The sequence below is a fragment of the Hippocampus bargibanti genome, linkage group LG05 (assembly GCF_051943395.1).
Source record: "Hippocampus bargibanti isolate YZ-2025 linkage group LG05, ASM5194339v1, whole genome shotgun sequence".
Lineage (NCBI taxonomy): Eukaryota > Metazoa > Chordata > Actinopteri > Syngnathiformes > Syngnathidae > Hippocampus > Hippocampus bargibanti.
The window spans coordinates 15,901,658-15,925,843 of record NC_142738.1 but is presented as its reverse complement, the minus strand read 5'-3'; the positions used below and the strand labels follow the sequence as shown (position 1 = coordinate 15,925,843).

General features: G+C 41.3%; 1 protein-coding gene across 8 annotated transcripts in view; it reads right to left on the bottom strand.

Annotated features, from left to right (window-relative positions):
• The window catches only part of magi2b (membrane associated guanylate kinase, WW and PDZ domain containing 2b), a 150,614-nt gene that overhangs the window by 113,997 nt on the left and 12,431 nt on the right, over nucleotides 1–24,186 (bottom strand). For 4 of the 8 annotated variants that reach the window (XM_088996912.1, XM_088996905.1, XM_088996907.1 and 1 more), the window contains exon 2: nucleotides 4,113–4,229. In XM_088996912.1, the coding sequence (XP_088853038.1) occupies nucleotides 4,113–4,229 (117 nt within the window). Of the gene's footprint in view, nucleotides 1–4,112; nucleotides 4,230–8,032; nucleotides 8,146–8,386; nucleotides 8,702–24,186 lie in introns of those variants that run through there. The other 4 variants (XM_088996908.1, XM_088996909.1, XM_088996911.1 and 1 more) reach the window with 4 other exon arrangements.

Below are 24,186 nucleotides of genomic sequence, written 5' to 3'. Positions count from 1 at the left end.
CTTGAAATGGCGCAAAAATAAACCAATGAATTAGAAAATAATCTTCTTTTAAAAAATGAGAATATCCCTATGTTATTAAAAAGACCTCCTCTGAAGTGAAGGATCTGTCAAACAAAACGCACGACAAAGACAATTAATTACAAGTTGTTTGGATTTGATTGGATTTGCCTTTATTAGTCTCACAGTGGAGACATTTACATTACACAGCAGCAAAGTTATGAAAGGAATGAAAGTAGAATCACCGGCATATATATTTTTTTCACTCTGCAAAATCCTAGTAAGACGACAGCAACTTGCTGAGTGACTCAGAGTAGTTGTGAAACTCTGAGTTTGTCTGCATGGCTGTCTGCATTTAGCACACACCAAAAGGAGCCACAATGAATTCATCATGATGCACTACTGCAACTATTTAATCTTTTGCCCTGTAAATGTTTTGTTATGGAATGTTTGGTGTATGACATGGTAAGAGTATAAAAAATACCAGATAAAAAAATTGGAGAAATTTAGTTCAAGAGACACCACAATTCAATCAATAATACTGTTAATTTCAGACAGAAATAAATGTATAATTTGTAACTGGATGATCCAGAATGCCCAAGTGAAAACTAACCTACAAAAGCAGCGGCTGTCCAACTTACACCATAGAGAGAGATACAAGTAGTTTTCAGTAAACAGTCATGCGTTATGAGTTAACGAGACTTCCAAGACTCAAGAATCAGCATAGTATCCTAATGTCCGTACATCAAAAATACGATGTAAATGAATCTTTTGTTTCTCTACTGTATATCCATAACTCAAATTGTTTGCTGACAGGATCACACGTAACTTGAGGCTCCGCTGTATCCCACAGCACTCGTGTATTGGGAATGTGCCTTTAAAGAGCGTTTATAAGGTTCATAAAGCTGAAATGGGAATGAATACAACAACTAAACGGTACAGGACAAGTGATTCCTTCATGTAACACTTGTGGTACTTATATTTTTATTTGACAATCACCATTTTCAGTATCTGTTGCGGTGAGTGTGTGTTTAAAGGGTCACACACTAAAGACCAACAATGGAACAGGAAGCTGCTGATGCCTGAATGCGAGCCTCGCAGCAGTTGTCCCCCTGCCCCCGCACACACAGACACAATTCCTCCCACGTCCTTCAGCGTGACAGCATGTTATGATGCAGAATGGCGTCTGCTCATCAAGCTGACAGACACAGGCTGACAGCGCGGCGGTCAGAGCAGTGCGGACGCGGGGAAGAAAACCTGAATTTCACAACCAACCGCTCGCAAGCAACACAACAAAGCGACCCGCAGGCCACCGCCGCAGCCGCACCTTTGCACGTGAAGGTTGAGCAATAAGCTCAACAAACAACGCACATTATGCAGCCGGGGACAGAGGCCCGTTCATGCATTTTCTTCAGCTACAGTATTTTCATGTTTGTGAACCACTGGCTAGGGAGTACTCCCGGGTAAGCAGGCAGTGACTAGAAAACAATGAGAAAAGTTGGTTGTGTTGCACTGCCAGATAGTCCCCAAATGGTTTAGGTCAGGGGTCACCAATGTAGTGAATGTTGGCTTTGATAAAAATAGCTCCTCAGTGATGGAATAATTGCAACATGTTTCATGTCAATATTTTTCTGTTTCCAGAAAATCATGATCAGTGTCTTCTCATAATGAATGACATTAATTGCTCATTATAACATTATAACAAAATGTCTGTGTAAGCTCTCAGTCGTACAGGAGTGGTCCATCGATGAAAAGGTTTCTTCAGCCGTCATCTGTAATTTTTTGAAGGTGTCGGACGTTTTGCTTCTTATCCAAGATGCTTCTTCAGCGAACTAAAGTCTTACTGATAATATCGGCCATATCAGTGACGTGCGGTGAGGTTCCTGGCTGGTGAGGCACTGACGTTGATAGAGTGTTTATGCACATTAGTAAACATATTACGTTATTTCATGTTTAGATTAAGTAAACATATGTTTTTTCATGTTTAGCTTAGTATATATTATGAATTGTGCACGTTTAATTTCAGTCTTATTAGTTCAATAGCCGTTGGAAGGAAAAAGCAACAGCTCCAACTTCAATCTGAGACCCGCCCAACGCTGAGTTGTTCGTAACCGATTGGACGGGAAAGGTCGACTTGTCCGCAACTGATTGGACAACAGATCGCCACTCTGTATGTTTAAAAACTTGTCAGAGCGGGAGCTCGTTCTCTTTGTCTTCGTCCCACCGAGACGAGAAGTGCCTTCTCTGTCTCATTAGAATAAAGTAGTTTTTTGTTCACCATCTATCGTGCTTGCTGATATTTTTATCAAGTGAACTCCAGACAATACGCGAACCAGGAAAGACAAACGAGGTTTTAACCGGACAGACGTCATCAGTATGATTTACAAACATGAACTCTACAGGGTAGCTTATTCACCATTTGATTGGCAACAGTTAACGTATTTTGTTTAAAATGTCATGTCAGAATTCTTTATCTAAACTGTAGCATAGAAAAAAAAGAATAAAAAAAACGTGATTATCGTGTTACCTTTACTTATAAATGAAGTCCATGTGCCACTTCTTCCGAAGAAAGGTATCGATAACTTATTTGTAGAAGCCTTCCTTATCTTTCTTCAGTTTGAAAAGTCTCTATTTCTTTCATTTTAGATATGTAATCCTCCATTCTGAAAATGAGGCCAAGCAACACGAAAAAATGACTGGACGGTTGCACTTTACTTGCTAACTGTTTACTTTAGTTTGCCCTCACTAATTCTATTATTCTGCAGTCGAGGAGGCGTTAGAAAAATCTGTAATCACTAGCGCCCCCTGTCATGAGGCAGGAGAACTGTGTGCCTCACCTATGCACACAGTTTTGATAAAAATAAAATAAAATAAACACTGTAGTACAGTGTTTATTATGTACAGTGACTCTACATTATATACACCAGCTGGACTGTAGAAATTTAGTTTATATACTAAGTGTTTGAACACTTTAATCGCGATATGCAGAGGGAGAGTCCCCTAATGACAGTCAGAGTTTACCTGTTTTCTTGGACACTGTGATGTAATTTTTATTCACCAACAAGTGCCAGAATAACTCAAAATGACAGAATGTATGCCCAATCATTTGTATTGCATCACATAAAAATGTGCAAGTGTAGCTATACCACTTTGTTCAATTAACTACAACGAGTCAGGAACTGAAATTGTATCATTTTAAATTGCTTTCCTTTTTAAACAGATGGTAATGTTTCGCATAAATTTTACAGCACAGTACACGCGTGAAATTAAAATACAAATCAAAGCTACGAGCAGGATGAATGGGCACTCATACCCGCTTTTTCTTGCTTGACATGATTATTACACTTTGACAACAGGCAACGCCCACATCGGAGAAAAATATGACTTTACATGTCAGAATATCGTTGACTTCACATGAAGGCAGCAAACAATATAAACAATAAATACCCAGCACAGAACTTCTGCATTAAGCGTATTTGCACACCCGCAATAAAGCCTCTGCTCCACTGAGCTCCTGTGTATGCACGGCATGATCACGTGACACATTAAATGGGAATATAACGTGTTTAGCAGTCTGCAGAGTCATGCCAGGAAGCTGCTTCAGCCTCGAAGCTGATTCACAGCCTGCTGCGCTCTGACAGCAATGACATCGCCCTCCAAAAAGGTGCAGAGGGAAAACACAAAAAACAATGTGCATTCAAAAATGCAATGCAGTCTGTGTGCGTGTATGTATTCGTGTGTGTGTGTGTGTGTGTGTGTGTGTGTGTGTGTGTGTGTGTGTGTGTTTGCTGAAAAGGGGGGTTGGGGCGTCAATGCAACAGAAGCCTAGAGACAAGAGGCTGGTTGCCGTGGAAACCTCAGGCTGAAAGCTCGGCAACCGGACGATGGCGAAGGAAGGCGGCGAGAGACTGCTAGAAAGAGCCTGGGTGTAATATGCAAAAAAAAACACATCCTGAGGGCGGCAAGCAAGGAAACTCAAACAGAGAAAAAGAAAAGAAATGGGCAGGTGAGGAAGGTGAGGGGGGGTCTATTTAAGTGAGCGATAAAAAGTCCATAAAAGAGACAATTGCACAGATGGTGTGGCTGCTGAGCGGAAAAGAAGGAGGAAGACTCACAGGGAACGGTGCGCAGGTATAGGTTGTCTCGGATGATTTGCTGGTGGTCGTGGTCCACGGAGCCTTTGGAGAAGCGGAGGTTGAGGTAGTGGCGTAGGTCCTTGTCAACAACCCCCCCTGTGAACAAAAGGGAAGCCGAAAAGGCTTACAAGGGGCCGCATGACTCATTATACTGCACACACATATGCATATATATATCCATCCAACCGTCCATCCATTTTTGTCCATTATCCTCAAAAAGGTCGCAGGGGTGCTGAATCCTAACCCATATGTTTTCGGGCAGTTGACAGAGCACACAGAAACGACCAATCATCCGTGCTCAGACTGATACCTGGGGACTATTTAGAGGGTTCAAACACCCAGCCATGCATGTTTTTGAAATGTGGGTGGAAACTAGAGTACCCAGAGAAAACCCACGCAGGCCCGGGGAGAACATGTAAACTCATTGCAGGGAGCTAGAATTAAACCTGCTACCTCAAAGGTTCTCTACTGCCCTAAGACAGCCGGGATCGGCTCCATCACGCCCCGCGACCCTTGTGAGGATAAGCAGATGGGAAAATTCACCAATGTACAGTATTTTGATTATTTTTCTCATTCATGTTTCATCTCTGGTTCACTGATGGCACTGAGAAAGAATGTGAAACTGAAGTGCCAATGGAAGCATTTTAAAACACTACGGTGGTGATGTTCACAAAGCACGCTGACCCTACATGTCAGATTTCTATTCGGAAGGCAGTGATTTACTTTTCACAAACTCATAAACCCTTTTATCTGCTTCTACATTTTTGTTTCATTCATTTTCGGGGCTGTTTATAACGTGTGTCTGGGTGAATGTGTGCATGGGTGTGCACAGACAATATAAGGTCGATCATGAAAGGTTGGTTGCTCGAAATGTAAATTTTCAGTCCAAAAAGCCGGGGTTCCCTTTTGTAATGTGCTATTGTGCTTGCTGTTTTCCTATTCATTTTTTCTTGTCTTTATGGTACAACACGTCATATGCAGCGGCGTTTTAAAAATAAAGTTGAGAAATAACTTTTGCCATCAAAGAATAAAAAAACAGGCATATTTTTAAAACAATAAATGAAAATGTAGTATAACAGCAAAAGTACTTGTTTCTGAGAAAATGAGAAAGTACTTGGCGAAATTAACTTTGAGAACAAACTGATGACAGACATTCTAGTAGAATATGTTATCTGTCTCGATTAGCATGTCTGTAGTACCGTATTTTCCGGTGTATAAGGCGCACCCAAAACTCTGCACCTTTAGCAGGTGTGAAGTAATATTGAGCCACAACAGGTCTGGCAACTACTGTCTGCAGCCACTGTCTCAATTTCCCCCTGTAGAAGAAGTAGTGCATAACCCCATCCTCTACTGTAGAACCTTATAATGTGGTGTACCTAATATTTGGAATCGTTTTATATATTTATATATTGTATTTGGAAAACCTTTTTCATTAATTGAAGGTGTGCCTTATAGACCGATGCGCCTTACTGTACACATGGAAAAACTTTGAAAATACACCATTCATTGGGGGTGCACCTTATACTCCGATGTGCCTTATATACCGGAAAATACAGTATTTATTTCACTCTTTGAAGGTGAGCTAGATCATATAACTGTTTTTTAATGTTTGTTTCAAGACTTTTAGTCAAGAACCATTTTTCCCATTGCGTCTCCTTGCTGCACACACTCATATTGTTTTAACTAACAATATACAGCATTCATCCTCAAATCCTCTACAGCAGAGGTTCCCAACCCCCGGGCCGCAGAACGGTACCGATCCGTGGGTCATTTGGCACCGCACAGAAAGAATAAATAATTTACATAATTTCCGTTTTATTTATTATCTGAGTCTGAACTGTTTTATTTTGAAAAATGAAAAATTACCAGATTACATCCGTCTATGACTTACTCTTGACGCATGTCAAAACGCTTGTCTAGGTCAGGTGATACACACCGCTAAAATTAGCCCAGTAGCCTACGACTTCTAAGAAAAAAAGGCTGCATTTAACAGACAATACCATCCAGTTTCCATGCCTGTCGTATCATTTTATTTTGTTGTATTTATCCGCCGGTCCGTGAAAATATTGTCTGACATTAAACCGGCCTATGGCGCAAAAAAGGTTGAGAACCACTGCTCTAAACGCTACTCGCTTATTTAATGTTAGACAGTGATCACAGTTCAGCATATTATTAACTCCCTGCGACTTCCACTGGTATATCAAAACAAAATAACAGCAGAGTCTTTTTCACACTTTCCAAAGCCAATTGTGACACTACGCAGACAACATTATTTAAGTACATAATTGGGTACAAATCAGATGCATGCCGAAATTTTATCAGGACTATGTGATAAAAGCACGGCTCAATCAAGTTAAAAGCTTCTGACACCAAAGACAAAACAACGTTGGCCTTCCCCCATCCACGCACACAAACATCTACACACAAATGACAGGCACATCATGGCAATTCTGTCAACTTGTGATCTCTTGGAGGAGTGCAAAGTCAGCAGTTCCAGTGACAAAGTCTTGTAGAGGACATAACGCCCTGTAAAAGATGACACCTCGCTAATGGAATCAATGATTGGAAAGCATTTAAGGAAGTCAATTGTCCTGGTAAACAGTTATTGACAAACGTCATCTCTGAATCAATCAATCAATCAATCGGAGTGGACGGGAGGCTTCGCATGCTTCCGTACTGACTTGACATTCCTTCATGGAGACATTCCAAATCAAGTGAACATATTTCCATTTTCACTTCATAGATGGAAAGACGTGACCTGCCAAGCCTTTTCTACACATACAGTCGATCATCTGTGATGACTTCTTCCCCAAACTCGCACTAGAGGAAGAGACCACAGCCAGGAGAACCTCACCATCACCTCCAATGCCATCATCTACCAAGGGGTTACACCTTACCCATGCATAACCGAGCAACCTCCCGCCACATTGATTTGACGGTGTACTAGCCGGCAGCCGGCAGAGATTAACGCCGCGATTAGCCCACGTTTGACATTGCACGGCTTCATCATTATCCACACGGTAGAATCTCACATTCTACAGATCCAAAACTGAACCTCAAGGAAAGCATGTATTTTGCACATATACAGCCACATATTAAATGGGCACTTTATTTTCTAATTTTCGACTGAAAATGACATTGAATGTGCTGAGGGTTCAGCTAACAACCAATAACGGCTGAATTGATCCTCATAAACTGAGCCGTGATTGCTTGTTACCTGAACCCTGAGCCCAGAAAATTGTAAACATTTCAGATATTTGCAAACTACATCTGATTTTAGTTTGGAAAATTGTGAACAAAACAAATTGAAACTACCCATCGCTGACATAGAGAAATGAGCACTTACGTTGAGACCTATGTATAAAGTGTTGCCGAAACCCAAAATACAGTACGTATTTTGGCACAGGAATCAAACCCGTAACTTTAAACCGTTAAGCAGAAGCAACAACCACTTCAGCACCACACTGCCTGTTAATATTTGATAAAGCCTAAATTATAAACCACACTTTTACAGGAAGTATCAATGACTTGATCTAAATGAGGATTATTTGACCTGGGAGGTGACCCATTTCTTTTTGTTTGTTTTACTTGCGGTGAGAGACGTATTGACAATCATTCACGTCAACACATTGGGAGATTTTGGAGTCTTCTATTCGATTATCATAAGATGACTTTTCAGAAGAGACGCATGGGGCCAGTTCATTGAAGGGTAGAAAAATCAATCAAGCATTTACACTCGCATTGACATTGATGAGAAATGTAATGTCGTTGTGAAAACTAGCATGCATGTTCTCGATCATGAGAGCAAGTAGAGCTACTAATGCAGGCGCATTCAAACTTCACACAGGAAAAAGTGAAACCCATGCAGAATCCCTCAATTATGAAGCAGACATGCTCACCATATGTATTCATCCAACCACCCGTCTATTCATCCTTCCGTCTTTTAGAGAGCCGTTTCCTCATTAGGGTGGCAGGTACACCCTGAATTGGTCACTAGCGTCTATGCGTGTATCTGAGAACATGAATGGAACCAGATTCAGATGCAAAACCTCACAATTGTGATGCAGACATGATAAGCGCTCCACCGCCGTACCACCGATGCAGAAGACAAATGAAGTCAATTAAGTGTTTGGTTAATGTCATTAATGGATGTAAAGGAGAAAACAAAAATGCGGGCAGGTTCACACGGTGACCTTATCACGCGCACACACTGGCGCTCTGAGACACTCACACACACAGATGCACACACATACATGCCCGTATGTGAAGAAATAAAGGCAGGGCAGTCCATGCACCTCATCTGCATCCAGCCCAGATGTTGCTTTCCAAAAATAATCCCGGAATACATCCACAGACAGTCCGCCTTGCTCAACGTCTGCAGCTGCACATCCTCTTCCTCCTCCTTCACCTCCTCTTCTTCTTCTTCTTCTTTCTCTGAGCTCTCCTTCTGATCCTCAGCTGCTGCTGCTCAAGCTCTCAGCAGCCGGCTGCAGCCAAATTTAATCCCGGTGAGGAGCGCAACGATGGAAACCGAGGAAGTGGGGGGAAGGGGGTCATATTGCAGTGAGGGGTTGTGGGGGATGTGGATGGAGGGGAGAGGGGACGGATGCGGAGAGACGATGGCCATAAGGAAGAGGAGCGGGGAGAAAAGAGGGTGAAGAGGAGGAGCGGGAGATGGGCCAGTGGGAGGCCGGCGAGTCAAATGAGACGAGAGCACCACCAGTCTGATCCTGCGGCTATTGCAGTTTTAAAATATGCATCCAAAACTAATGTATTAAAAAAAAAATATTGTATATCATTCTAAGCGTGTATAACATTACACACACTCTAAACATTCTGCTTCAATGTAGAAAGATAAAGAACTGCACATAAATGATTCTATTATAATGTACTGTATATAAAATGCAAATGGTAATTGGCCTCAAATAAACATTGAAGCAAAGCATATTTTAAAAATAAAATGACATTATATTGAAGTTGTGCTGATGGCCATTTTGTGTTTGGGAGCCTTTTGCTGAGTGAGTTGCTTGTTCTGTAGCCACAAAGGGGATGTTTTAGGTGCCTTTGATGAAGTACTTTAATGAAGTACTTTTGTACATCAGTTCTCTGCTCCTTTTTGGCTGCTTGTCTTGAACAATGAACTTCTGAACATTCCAAAAACATTTATAGCAGGCTGATCAAACACACGGCAATTCATCGGTGTGTGCCCTCCGATTCACACAGTTCAGGGTGTCCCCCACCTACTGCCTGAAGATGGCTGGGATAGGCTCCAGCAGCCCCCTGCGACCCGTGTTCATTTTTGTAAAATAATATACAGTGATATATCGGTTTACGAACGATTTAGCTAACAAACTTTTCGCCTTACGAACGTTAAATTCACGAGAATATAATCTTGGCATACAAACTATTTTTCGGGAAACACACGGAGCGCTAAAATGAGTGATGTGTTGTTTGCAAAAAAGCCAGTTCTTGGAGATCCTGAAAGGGCAGCCGGATTTTTTTCCCTCTATTCCCCGCCCCCAGATTTCAATAAAAAGTCACATAATTGCACCAAAAACAAATTAAAATTAACTATAGTGAGAACAATGAAATACAAAAGCAACAGAAATCCCAAATAAGCAGAACTCTGCTAACCAGTAGTTCACCTTGCTGCATTGAATTACATACCCAAGTCAAATTAGTGTACTAGCATAATAAACAGTTTTACACACAAAGAAACATCTATGTATTATAAATTCTACTAAAATACAGTAAAGTCTCGTTATATCGATATTCAAGGGAGTCCGAAAAAATATCGATATAACCGGGACTATCGATATATCCGACCCTGTTTGCATGTAATTTTCTCCGTGCGTGCATAGAAATAGTATCGATATAACCGGGACTATCGATATATCCGATAACGATATAACGAGACTTTACTGTAGCTAATTTCTATTTCTGTGAGTGAATGACCCCAGATGCTCCCTGATGTTCCTCAAATGCTCAGAATTACGCCAGCCATATGCTCCCCCTGTACAACCTTGAGGAGATGTCACCAACAAGAGATCAAAATTAAAGAAAAAAAAATATAGAAAAAATATAGCCCGGTGAGGATGAGCTCACAGCTGCAGACACCAGCAAGGACGCATCAAGCACCGATTTGGTCTAAATACAAAGACGTAAACAAACAACAGCAAGGAAAAAAATGAGCATTCTAAGCGCCCCTGTCGACGTTAGGTGGCTGCCGGTACTTTGACGCCGAGCACTTCCCAAGGACGCTATGTAGCACACTGCGACAAGAGGGGAACAGATGACAGCCGCACTCCATCACAAAGTCATCAAGGCAGACGGCAATCGGCTCTCGCCTTCTGCTCATTGAAGCAGTACGCCAGACCACATGGCCTCTTGTCCGTCAATTGATCCCGCTCAAAGGCAATTAAAAAGGAAAAACAAAAATACAAAAATCCTAACTTAGATTGACAGTCTGTGATCCCTGCCTGCTGTCGACAAGTCTACTTGCCTTGTATATATATTACACTTTATAGACTGTTGATAATCTACATACCTACAGGTGGCAAAACCTCAAACAATCTTTCATTACGGCACGAGCAAGCAAGTCCCTAAGATGTCATTGGACCAAGGTAGAGTTATTGAAAAAAGTCACAATTCTGTAAAACGTGCAAAAATTCAATGACATACGTACTCCTCAGGTATGGAGCTAGTGCAGGGGTGGGCAAACTTTTTGACTCGCGGGCCGCATTGGGTTCTAAAATTTGACAGAGGGGCCGGGCCAGGAGCATTTGGAGGGAGTGTTTGGGCCGGAAATACTCCGAACAAGTTATGTCCATAATTTATAAAATCACTTCAAATGACTTCGACTGAGCGTATTTTACAAAGATTCCACAGCATATAGCTATATTTTACGTTTTAAGACTTGCGCTGAATATATGAAGTCTTGTTTTCGAGTTGATGACGATCCCCATGTGACGTCACGTTTGGACCGCCCTGACCGAGAAAGCGACATACAATGCATTTTGGGTACTTTGTTTAGTCTGAAAACTTCGTGTTAATCCGTGTTGATGGCGAAATTAGAAGGAAAACACATAAATAACGCCATGGTGAATCGTTGTGTGTTGCACCAAGACAACTATTTGATATTCGCTGACACAAATTCCCAGCTGACAAATCAGCCCATTTCCAACGGAGCTTGGGCGCAATCTTCTGCTTTTTCTGGGTGCTACATTGCTGTCATTGACGGCTCGAATTGATATGGGAGGACTCCTAGAATCAATTGCAAACATTTATGCTTTCCTCTTCAGAAGAACAAGAACAAGAAAACATCTTCTCCGAATCTGAAGCCATTGTTTTGATTCTCGAGCAACCTTCTGAAACTGGCCATTTCCGGATTCATTTTGAAGTCATTTTTATTGGTGTTTTTCATTTAACTAAAAATATCAGCCTGCCTGATTTGGGTATTTTAGATGCTATAAAACGTTTTTCTGATGTCAGTGGGAAACAAAAACAAAAAATGGTGCCGGTTGTCCTTTAAATGTAGTATGTACAAACCTCATAGCACAGTAAAAACACTACAACCCAATTTATTAACTGTCTTTCAAATGTGAAAAATATCCCTGATCAGTTAATAAATTTGTCTCAAGGAATATGCAAGATATGGCATTTACAAACTATTTCGCAGATACTTGGAGGAGGAAATGGAAATAGATTAAAATAACATATGCACTGTGATTTATCAAGATTGCGTCTGTTTTTAAGTTTCCATCGAAGGGGCAAAGAAATCAACATTTATTGAAAAATGGAATCACTTTCAACATTCAAAACATATTATTACACAACGAAATATTCAAGCTCAATAATACCTACTTGTGTTAAATTCCGCCAAATCATAGATGGTTTGTCCTGACCGCGCGCTCAACAAACTCCTCACTGACGCTCTCGCCTTCACGCGCTAACAAAACACGTGTACCGTCGCCGAGCACACAAACATAGACTACCTGCAGTCGAAATTTGCATACTCGGCTCGGCAGCCAATCAGAAGCCTGCTTCTTTCTTCCGGACTTTCGCAAGCGTTACAAAGTCGTGCAATTGCATGTCATTTTCCAAAATAGATGCACAGAACCTCAAACTAGAAGAAAGATTCAAAAGAAGCTAACAACATATGTGACGCTACAAAACGTAAATTTACATTAAACCGTGACTGTAAAGTGTACATGAGACTTATGAAAGGGGCTTAGTGGCTCGTAGGAATCAATGCAAACGTTGCATTGTGCACCACAATGACAATCGACTACTGTAGCAAAATTTACAGCCATGCGCATTTGCCGTAAATTAAGCAAGGTAGCATTTGTAGTTGGTGCATTCTTGATTAAAAAAAAAACTTTATACTTTGCGACAATGTTTCTTAATGGGATTGGTCTCATTTTGCTTCAAGTTGGGAAAAATGGGGCAGGCAACTTTTCAGTTATCTGCCCTGTTGTTCGCTAGCTTTTTGTCATGAGTTTTAGACACTGTTTGTACTATAATTTGGGCAAGTTCGGCGGGCCGGATTGAAAAGCCTAACGGGCCGTATGTGGCCCGCGGGCCGTAGTTTGCCCATGCCTGAGCTAGTGCGATAAAATGCTATTCACCATTTTAATTTTACTGTTTTTTTTCTTGGGGGTGGGGAGAGGCCATGCACAACAATCAAAATCATTTTGATTGCCCATGTCATATGAGTAGTACACTAATACCAGCCTTCTCCTTTTCCAACACTTGTTAAATATTCACATCCGTGCATTTTGTGTAGTAACTGTCTTCAATCGGGTCACTGGTGAGCTGGAGGCTATCCCAGCTCGAGGGGGAGTGTGTGTAAACATCCTGGACTGGTTACCAGCCAATCGCACGGCACAATAGTGTTTTAATATAATTCGTCAAGGTGTGTGTGTGTGTGCGTGCGTGTGTAAAAACATAGGCATGCTTGGGGGATATGTAACAGCATATGTTTATGTATGGACAGAGGTCACAGTACTTAGAGCTGCATTTTTATGTATGAAAAGTGCTATAAATACAAAATAAAGTTTGATTGACTGATTGAAAGAGACAAACAAGCATTTACACTCATTTACATTGGTGCACAATTTGACATTGTGTTTTTGGAATGCAGGCGGATGCCAGAATACACAGAGAACACCCACGCAAGCACTGGGAGAACATTCAAACTCCAAGGAGCACGGTTCCAACCGAGAATCAAACCCTGTACCTGCTTGTGAGGCTACGTGACCACTGTGCTGCCAAATGACCCCAAATGTTCTTCTCTCACCTTGACAATTGTTTGTTTGTTTGTTTTTTTATCACAATACTTGGCACATAATCATGCACGAATGGTTCACTGACAACATGAGCATATATATATATATATATATGTGACGGGTGTCACAACAGTGACTGTCTTCATCTCCACGATGCTGCTGTATTAATGAAGACGAGACGCGTGGATGTGTCTTTTTATTTCTTTTATTTCTGCAACACAGTATGGCAGAAGGGATGGGTGAAGTCGCATGGGTTTCGTCTTGTGATTAACCTGAATCTCCTCGAGATTGTTCTGGAAACTATGGGCGGGACATAGTGCCACACTGTGCGCCGTTGCGTCACTTCCTTCATAATTTAATAACCTAAGTGTACAACTCCGTTACATACACCCCCCTTAAATTATGCAGAAGTGAGGCAACATACACACGGAAGACAACAGAAAGACCAACAGGCAAAATAGACAAGGTTATCGGGCAAGGATGTACAAAAATGCTGTCTAATTATGTCGCTCATCTGACCAACTACGTCAGGTGACTGGAGTAAGGGATCTGTCGCCGGTGTGTCAGGGTCTGTGCGCTCGTCGGAGATGCACTGTACTGGGTCTGGGAAGGAACTCTGTCCCCACTAACATAAGTGGCCTCAGCTCGCACCTGCCCATTCCCCTCTGTACAAACTACATCACCCTGCATAGCACTACATAACTGTGACAGACTGGAGAAAGGGATCTGTTGCTGGTGTATCAGTTGTCTGTGCGCTCGTCGTAGATGCACTGCACTGGGTCTGGGAAGGAACTCTGTCCCCACTAACATAAGTGGCCTCAGCTTGAACCTGCCCATTCCCCTCTGTACAACCTACACCACTCTGGATTGCACTATACAACTGTTACACGGTTGGGAAGCCTCTACCTCTACCAACACACTCATTCAACGGTGTGCTACTTGTTACTTCTAAGGAGCTCATTCTTAGACTTAACACACAAAAACACGTACATGAAAAAAAAGTACACCAATTGCAAAACAGCAGGTAGACAATTAACACTCTACATGTATTTCCAAAACGGGGGTCGACACACCGTCCACCGAGTGATGGGACTGCACAGCGTCTTCATTGTGCAGCATCGCGGTCCCGGTCCGAAGTGGAGAGTCACTTGTGAATCCGGGTCACGGCACCAATGTGACGGGTGTCACAACAGTGACTGTCTTCATCTCCACGATGCTGCTGTATTAATGAAGACGAGACGCGTGGATGTGTCTTTTTATTTCTTTTATTTCTGCAACACAGTATGGCAGAAGGGATGGGTGAAGTCGCATGGGTTTCGTCTTGTGATTAACCTGAATCTCCTCGAGATTGTTCTGGAAACTATGGGCGGGACATAGTGCCACACTGTGCGCCGTTGCGTCACTTCCTTCATAATTTAATAACCTAAGTGTACAACTCCGTTACATATATATATATATATATATATATATATATATATATATATACAGTAAAGTCTCGTTATATCGATATTCAAGGGAGTCCGAAAAAATATCGATATAACCGGGACTATCGATATATCCGATATCGATATAACGAGACTTTACTGTAGCTAATTTCTATTTCTGTGAGTGAATGACCCCAGATGCTCCCTGATGTTCCTCAAATGCTCAGAATTACGCCAGCCATATGCTCCCCCTGTACAACCTTGAGGAGATGTCACCAACAAGAGATCAAAATTAAAGAAAAAAAAATATAGAAAAAATATAGCCCGGTGAGGATGAGCTCACAGCTGCAGACACCAGCAAGGACGCATCAAGCACCGATTTGGTCTAAATACAAAGACGTAAACAAACAACAGCAAGGAAAAAAATGAGCATTCTAAGCGCCCCTGTCGACGTTAGGTGGCTGCCGGTACTTTGACGCCGAGCACTTCCCAAGGACGCTATGTAGCACACTGCGACAAGAGGGGAACAGATGACAGCCGCACTCCATCATAAAGTCATCAAGGCAGACGGCAATCGGCTCTCGCCTTCTGCTCATTGAAGCAGTACGCCAGACCACATGGCCTCTTGTCCGTCAATTGATCCCGCTCAAAGGCAATTAAAAAGGAAAAACAAAAATACAAAAATCCTAACTTAGATTGACAGTCTGTGATCCCTGCCTGCTGTCGACAAGTCTACTTGCCTTGTATATATATTACACTTTATAGACTGTTGATATTCTACATACCTACAGGTGGCAAAACCTCAAACAATCTTTCATTACGGCACGAGCAAGCAAGTCCCTCAGATGTCATTGGACCAAGGTAGAGTTATTGAAAAAAGTCACAATTCTGTAAAACGTGCAAAAATTCAATGACATACGTACTCCTCAGGTATGGAGCTAGTGCAGGGGTGGGCAAACTTTTTGACTCGCGGGCCGCATTGGGTTCTAAAATTTGACAGAGGGGCCGGGCCAGGAGCATTTGGAGGGAGTGTTTGGGCCGGAAATACTCCGAACAAGTTATGTCCATAATTTATAAAATCACTTCAAATGACTTCGACTGAGCGTATTTTACAAAGATTCCACAGCATATAGCTATATTTTACGTTTTAAGACTTGCGCTGAATATATGAAGTCTTGTTTTCGAGTTGATGACGATCCCCATGTGACGTCACGTTTGGACCGCCCTGACCGAGAAAGCGACATACAATGCATTTTGGGTACTTTGTTTAGTCTGAAAACTTCGTGTTAATCCGTGTTGATGGCGAAATTAGAAGGAAAACACATAAATAACGCCATGGTGAATCGTTGTGTGTTGCACCAAGACAACTATTTGATATTCGCTGACACAAATTCCCAGCTGACAAATCAGCCCATTTCCAACGGAGCTTGGGCGCAATCTTCTGCTTTTTCTGGGTGCTACATTGCTGTCATTGACGGCTCGAATTGATATGGGAGGACTCCTAGAATCAATTGCAAACATTTATGCTTTCCTCTTCAGAAGAACAAGAACAAGAAAACATCTTCTCCGAATCTGAAGCCATTGTTTTGATTCTCGAGCAACCTTCTGAAACTGGCCATTTCCGGATTCATTTTGAAGTCATTTTTATTGGTGTTTTTCATTTAACTAAAAATATCAGCCTGCCTGATTTGGGTATTTTAGATGCTATAAAACGTTTTTCTGATGTCAGTGGGAAACAAAAACAAAAAATGGTGCCGGTTGTCCTTTAAATGTAGTATGTACAAACCTCATAGCACAGTAAAAACACTACAACCCAATTTATTAACTGTCTTTCAAATGTGAAAAATATCCCTGATCAGTTAATAAATTTGTCTCAAGGAATATGCAAGATATGGCATTTACAAACTATTTCGCAGATACTTGGAGGAGGAAATGGAAATAGATTAAAATAACATATGCACTGTGATTTATCAAGATTGCGTCTGTTTTTAAGTTTCCATCGAAGGGGCAAAGAAATCAACATTTATTGAAAAATGGAATCACTTTCAACATTCAAAACATATTATTACACAACGAAATATTCAAGCTCAATAATACCTACTTGTGTTAAATTCCGCCAAATCATAGATGGTTTGTCCTGACCGCGCGCTCAACAAACTCCTCACTGACGCTCTCGCCTTCACGCGCTAACAAAACACGTGTACCGTCGCCGAGCACACAAACATAGACTACCTGCAGTCGAAATTTGCATACTCGGCTCGGCAGCCAATCAGAAGCCTGCTTCTTTCTTCCGGACTTTCGCAAGCGTTACAAAGTCGTGCAATTGCATGTCATTTTCCAAAATAGATGCACAGAACCTCAAACTAGAAGAAAGATTCAAAAGAAGCTAACAACATATGTGACGCTACAAAACGTAAATTTACATTAAACCGTGACTGTAAAGTGTACATGAGACTTATGAAAGGGGCTTAGTGGCTCGTAGGAATCAATGCAAACGTTGCATTGTGCACCACAATGACAATCGACTACTGTAGCAAAATTTACAGCCATGCGCATTTGCCGTAAATTAAGCAAGGTAGCATTTGTAGTTGGTGCATTCTTGATTAAAAAAAAAACTTTATACTTTGCGACAATGTTTCTTAATGGGATTGGTCTCATTTTGCTTCAAGTTGGGAAAAATGGGGCAGGCAACTTTTCAGTTATCTGCCCTGTTGTTCGCTAGCTTTTTGTCATGAGTTTTAGACACTGTTTGTACTATAATTTGGGCAAGTTCGGCGGGCCGGATTGAAAAGCCTAACGGGCCGTATGTGGCCCGCGGGCCGTAGTTTGCCCATGCCTGAGCTAGTGCGATAAAATGCTATTCACCATTTTAATTTTACTGTTTTTTTTCTTGGGGGTGGGGAGAGGCCATGCACAACAATCAAAATCATTTTGATTGCCCATGTCATATGAGTAGTACACTAATACCAGCCTTCTCCTTTTCCAACACTTGTTAAATATTCACATCCGTGCATTTTGTGTAGTAACTGTCTTCAATCGGGTCACTGGTGAGCTGGAGGCTATCCCAGCTCGAGGGGGAGTGTGTGTAAACATCCTGGACTGGTTACCAGCCAATCGCACGGCACAATAGTGTTTTAATATAATTCGTCAAGGTGTGTGTGTGTGTGCGTGCGTGTGTAAAAACATAGGCATGCTTGGGGGATATGTAACAGCATATGTTTATGTATGGACAGAGGTCACAGTACTTAGAGCTGCATTTTTATGTATGAAAAGTGCTATAAATACAAAATAAAGTTTGATTGACTGATTGAAAGAGACAAACAAGCATTTACACTCATTTACATTGGTGCACAATTTGACATTGTGTTTTTGGAATGCAGGCGGATGCCAGAATACACAGAGAACACCCACGCAAGCACTGGGAGAACATTCAAACTCCAAGGAGCACGGTTCCAACCGAGAATCAAACCCTGTACCTGCTTGTGAGGCTACGTGACCACTGTGCTGCCAAATGACCCCAAATGTTCTTCTCTCACCTTGACAATTGTTTGTTTGTTTGTTTTTTTATCACAATACTTGGCACATAATCATGCACGAATGGTTCACTGACAACATGAGCATATATATATATATATATATGTGACGGGTGTCACAACAGTGACTGTCTTCATCTCCACGATGCTGCTGTATTAATGAAGACGAGACGCGTGGATGTGTCTTTTTATTTCTTTTATTTCTGCAACACAGTATGGCAGAAGGGATGGGTGAAGTCGCATGGGTTTCGTCTTGTGATTAACCTGAATCTCCTCGAGATTGTTCTGGAAACTATGGGCGGGACATAGTGCCACACTGTGCGCCGTTGCGTCACTTCCTTCATAATTTAATAACCTAAGTGTACAACTCCGTTACATACACCCCCCTTAAATTATGCAGAAGTGAGGCAACATACACACGGAAGACAACAGAAAGACCAACAGGCAAAATAGACAAGGTTATCGGGCAAGGATGTACAAAAATGCTGTCTAATTATGTCGCTCATCTGACCAACTACGTCAGGTGACTGGAGTAAGGGATCTGTCGCCGGTGTGTCAGGGTCTGTGCGCTCGTCGGAGATGCACTGTACTGGGTCTGGGAAGGAACTCTGTCCCCACTAACATAAGTGGCCTCAGCTCGCACCTGCCCATTCCCCTCTGTACAAACTACATCACCCTGCATAGCACTACATAACTGTGACAGACTGGAGAAAGGGATCTGTTGCTGGTGTATCAGTTGTCTGTGCGCTCGTCGTAGATGCACTGCACTGGGTCTGGGAAGGAACTCTGTCCCCACTAACATAAGTGGCCTCAGCTTGAACCTGCCCATTCCCCTCTGTACAACCTACACCACTCTGGATTGCACTATACAACTGTTACACGGTTAAAACATATATACACCAATTGCAAAACAGCATATATATATATCGACACACCGTCCACCGAGTGATATATATATATATACAGTAAAGTCTCGTTATATCGATATTCAAGGGAGTCCGAAAAAATATCGATATAACCGGGACTATCGATATATCCGATATCGATAAAACGAGACTTTACTGTGTGTGTATATATATATATATATATATATATATATATATATATATATATATATATATATATATATATATATATATATATATAGGGTTAGGGTTTATGAACACAAACGTTATGGGAATTAGAGAAAGGCCTATCTAGAGGCAAAACAGGAACCTTAAGTATATTTCTGCAGGGATTCAAAGCAAACAGTACAGAAACAGTCACTACTGACCTGAACATGAACGCTAACATTGTTACTTTCTTCTCTTGTGCTGTGAGCATCCTGGTCCTTGACGTGGTGCCTCACCTTCCGAGGATTTGCATATTCTTCTCCTCATTTAACAGACCATTTTGTTTCATTAACTTCTTTCAACCACATTTTATCTAAATCCGGATATACTGTAAGTGACTTCTTCTATACCTCGTCCTGTCCTTCTTGATAGAAGCGTGGGGTTATTTTTTGACATGCAGTATATATACATTGGACCTCAAAATTATTAAACGTTTGATCATATTGATTTTTTTTGGTGAAGAATGCAGAGCACGAGTTCTGCACTTAACAATGCTTTCTTGTTCAACTGTTTTGTGCCGTCCTTCAAGGTTATTTTATGCAAGAGAGCCCTTTGCACCGGAGAGAGGACAAAAATCAGTCTTTTGGGATTTACTTCACAATATTTGTTCTAGAGTAAGTTGGGTGGAGTTTTTTTATCCGTGCAAATGTATTATGAAAATTTTAATATAATAAGAGCTTGTATTTTACGTAGATGCTTGTATTTTCGTCCACATTTAAAATGGTACATGTATCAATGTGGCAGGAAGTGTGCATGTGACCACCAGGTTTACACGGATGGGAAACTTAAGTTGCCCATTTATGATCCAAGCAAGGTGTCCTTTGGTGTGAATGTGTCCTTTGGTCTGAAAGTGAGAGTGAATGTTTGTTTGTCTGTCTACGCATTGCAACCCTCACCCAAAATGAAATGTGAGTGCCAACTGTACCTACATTCCTATCTACAATTACTGTACATACAACTCTAAACAGTAATGTTAGCACTAATGTAATGACGACACTAGACACGTCCTGGCTGATCCCCCAATTTTTAAAGCCCAACAGAGTGGATGGTATCGTGGATAAATGACATTGAAAACAACTGAAATACATCCTACGGTTGTTTGTGGTTTCTGTACTTTTTTCTCAACTTGCTGTTCGACCAAAGGGCAAAATTCACAACAGTCTTTGATCTCTGACAGCTTCCACTTAAAAGCTTTTTCCGAGACTCTTCTCAGTCTCTCTGTTGCAACCTGCTGATGACATTCTATGATAATCTGGGCTTTGATCCATGAATCAGACAACAAATCTTATTCTTCAAAAGAGTTCTCTTTATCCCGCCGTTCACATTTTGAAATCATGAGACCGCAGCAAAGAACTGGTTAAAAAAATCTCACCATTGTGAGGCTTTAAACAGGATGTTGTAAAAGGGAAGCAGCCACTGAGTTTCAAGTGTTCCCAGTGTTTTCCTGGAGAGCAAAATCTCTGGGATCGCTTGCCTGTACTCCCGTGGGAAGAGAAACAGGAATAGGGGCGGGCCCGGTTCTGGGGAACGTTCAAATAAACCACTCAGTGAAACCCATTGCAGCAAAATTATTTCTGTAAGTGTTTGACAGGAATTCGAGCACACATCAGTTTCTTCATGATAGCCCTCAGGAAAAAAGGTGGTGAAGAAAAGGTTTTCCATGGAGCTATTGTAAATGATGTGCATGTGAAGCTAATGACTTAATGATTGTTCATGAAGTCTGTGCTTCTTATTATATGCTTTCTTATTATAGATTATGATTTCCTTGCTAAAACAGGGTGCAAATTAATTCAATTGTTATTGATTTGAATCTAATGTGTGGGCTTCCGCACAGGCAATTTAAGGAATCATATTTTCATAGTGAGCGCTTTAATAATTAACTCATTCACTGCCATTCCCAAATTTATTCGGGAATTGAAAATATGACGTGCTGTGCCATTCCCGAATTATTTTCAGGTTTTGGTTTTTCTTGCGTGGGGTGTCGGCAAAGTACTGGCTAAACCTCTGGCAATGTTTTTTCCTTCTATCAGGGGGCAGCATTTGTCTTCTGTACAGCCGCCCCCACTTGCACCTTATATTATTTCAGACCCATATAATTTAGGAATTAACTCATTTTTTTTCTGATGAAAGAAGAGAGACTAAGGTTTCCTACGCTGCATTGATTGTTTATGTAGTCCTAAATCTCAATACAATTCTGTGGGTCCTAGAATTTGAGTGAACATGACAAAAACCTTGACACTGGAGCGGACACATTTTTGTACATGTCTGGTATGGCAGTAAATGTGTTAATCAATAAAGAAAAAAAATATAGAGGAGGCAATGTTCCCCATTTTGAGAGTCTCTGCGGTGCTTCAACACATGAAGACATAATTAATCAACAAACTGTTCCGCGCAACTGACCCACTTTAACGGTCACTTAATCAATGAATCAAATCTTGTGGCCGTGCCTACTCCCTGGCGGATATTGATGGAAATTGTGGTATCAAGTTAAAATCGATTTGGACAAAAGCTTGACATCAATAAATTACTTGATTACTTTACCCGTCCGTCTCAGGAGAGTAAAATTGGAGATGTAAATATGGTTGAACTGTGGCTCTACCATCTCTTTTTGAGCCTCACCGCCTGAACGTGCATGGTCAGTGAAACAACACTGTAAAACACACAGGGTATAAAACAATGACAGCAGGCTCATGGCTATAGGGGAACCTGTGGGCAGTGGAGCCAAATAAATAAATAAATAAAATACAGTAAAGCAAATACAATAAAACAAATACAGTAAAATAACTGAATACATAAATTGTGGATATTTGAATCCACGCTGGAGCTCCGAGGAAGAATCCACGCAAATATGTGACCACCTGACCACTGTTACGACTGACAAATGGGCCCTTAAAGGACAACCGACACCTCCCAACAACTTGCGTCCATAATTTGTAAAATCACTTCAAATGATTTCTACTGAGCGCATTTCACAAAGATTCCACCGCATATAGCTATATTTTACATTTTAAGACTTGCGCTGAATATTCATGAAGTCTTGTTTTCGAGTTGCTGATGATGCCGGAAGTGACGTCACATTCAGAACGCCCCTGACTGAGAAAGCGACACACAATGTATTTGGGTCCTTTTTTTCGTCTGTAAATAGCGAGTTGATCGCGAAATTGGAAGGAAACTACATAAATAACGTGATCGTCAATCGTTGTGTGTCGCAACCAATTGCGGTGACACGCATAAAGAAGGTGTAAGTTCACACAAATTCCCAGCTGACAAATCAACCCATTTCCAAGCGAGCTTGTGCACCATCTTGTGCATTTTCTGGGCGCTACATGGGAGTCCAGATCTTCACCGGTTTCATCGCTTGCAGACGGCTCGAATTGATACGGAAGGACTTCTTTAATCGATTGCAAACATCTATGCTTTCCTCTATTTGAATCATATTCATAACTGGATGAGGAACAAGAAAGCATCTTCTCTGAATCTGAACTCTCTGAAGCCTATGTTTTGATTCTGGAGTGTGTGGCCCACAGTGACGTCACAAACAAGGGGGCGGGACTTTCTGAATCTTCCCAGTTTCGAGCTCATTTGTGGCAGTTTTGGGACACTCATTTTTATTGGTGTTTTGCATTTGACTAAAAATATCAGCCTGCATATTTTGGGTATTTTAGATGCTATAAAACGTTCTTCTGATGTCAGCTAGGAAACAAAAAAAAATGTGTCAGTTGTCCTTTAAACGACTATAAATAACATTGTTACACAGTTACAAACACACACAGGTACAAATTATGGGTACAATCTGAATGTACACACAGGCACACGCGCACACACACACACACACACACACACACACGCGCACACAGAAAAGAATTACTGGTAACATGGAGGTAGCTTGCACACAGATGCCGTCCGTCTCTGGCATTTTCATTGCAGAGCAGTAATGCTGGAGTGGTCAGCAATTATACCTCTGCATGAGGGAAAGAAGAACCTCAGTCCCTGATGCACTTTTCATCTCTTTATTGAACACCAGGAGCTGCTGTAGGCCACAGCTGACACCCAGAGACTCACACATACACTCACTGATTTCATACCACCAGGACCTTCCTCTCAAAGGCACAACATTGTACACACATTGCAATACGTAGTTTTTTTTCCATACACGAACGATATGATTGCAATTAGGTATTTTGGTGGTCAAATATGTTGACAATGTTTAAAATGTGAGTTTCATAAAGCTTAAAAGAACAGCGCAGAGAGGATTGGACATTTTTGTTTCACTCCCAAAACAAAAGAAGAAGACAAATCTGAAAAATGACAGAAACTTGCATTTTGATTTTTAACAATTCATTTTGGAGAAACACAGAACTACCGTATTTTCCAGTGTATAAGGCATACCGGAGTATAAGGCGCACCTTCAAAGAATGAAAAGCGTTTTCCAAATATAATATATAAATATACAAGAGTTTTCCAAATATAAGTCACACCACATTATAAGGTGCTACAGTAGGGGCTGGGGTTTCGTACTACTTCTTCTATGGAGTCAGTGGCTGCTGACAGTAGTTGCCAGACCTGTTGTGGCTCAATATGACTTCACATATAAGGCGCACCAACGAATAAGATGCAGGGTCATTTTTTTAAGAAAATCAAGGCTTTTGGGTGCACCTTATACACCGGAACATACGGCAGTCTTATAACGCCCTTTT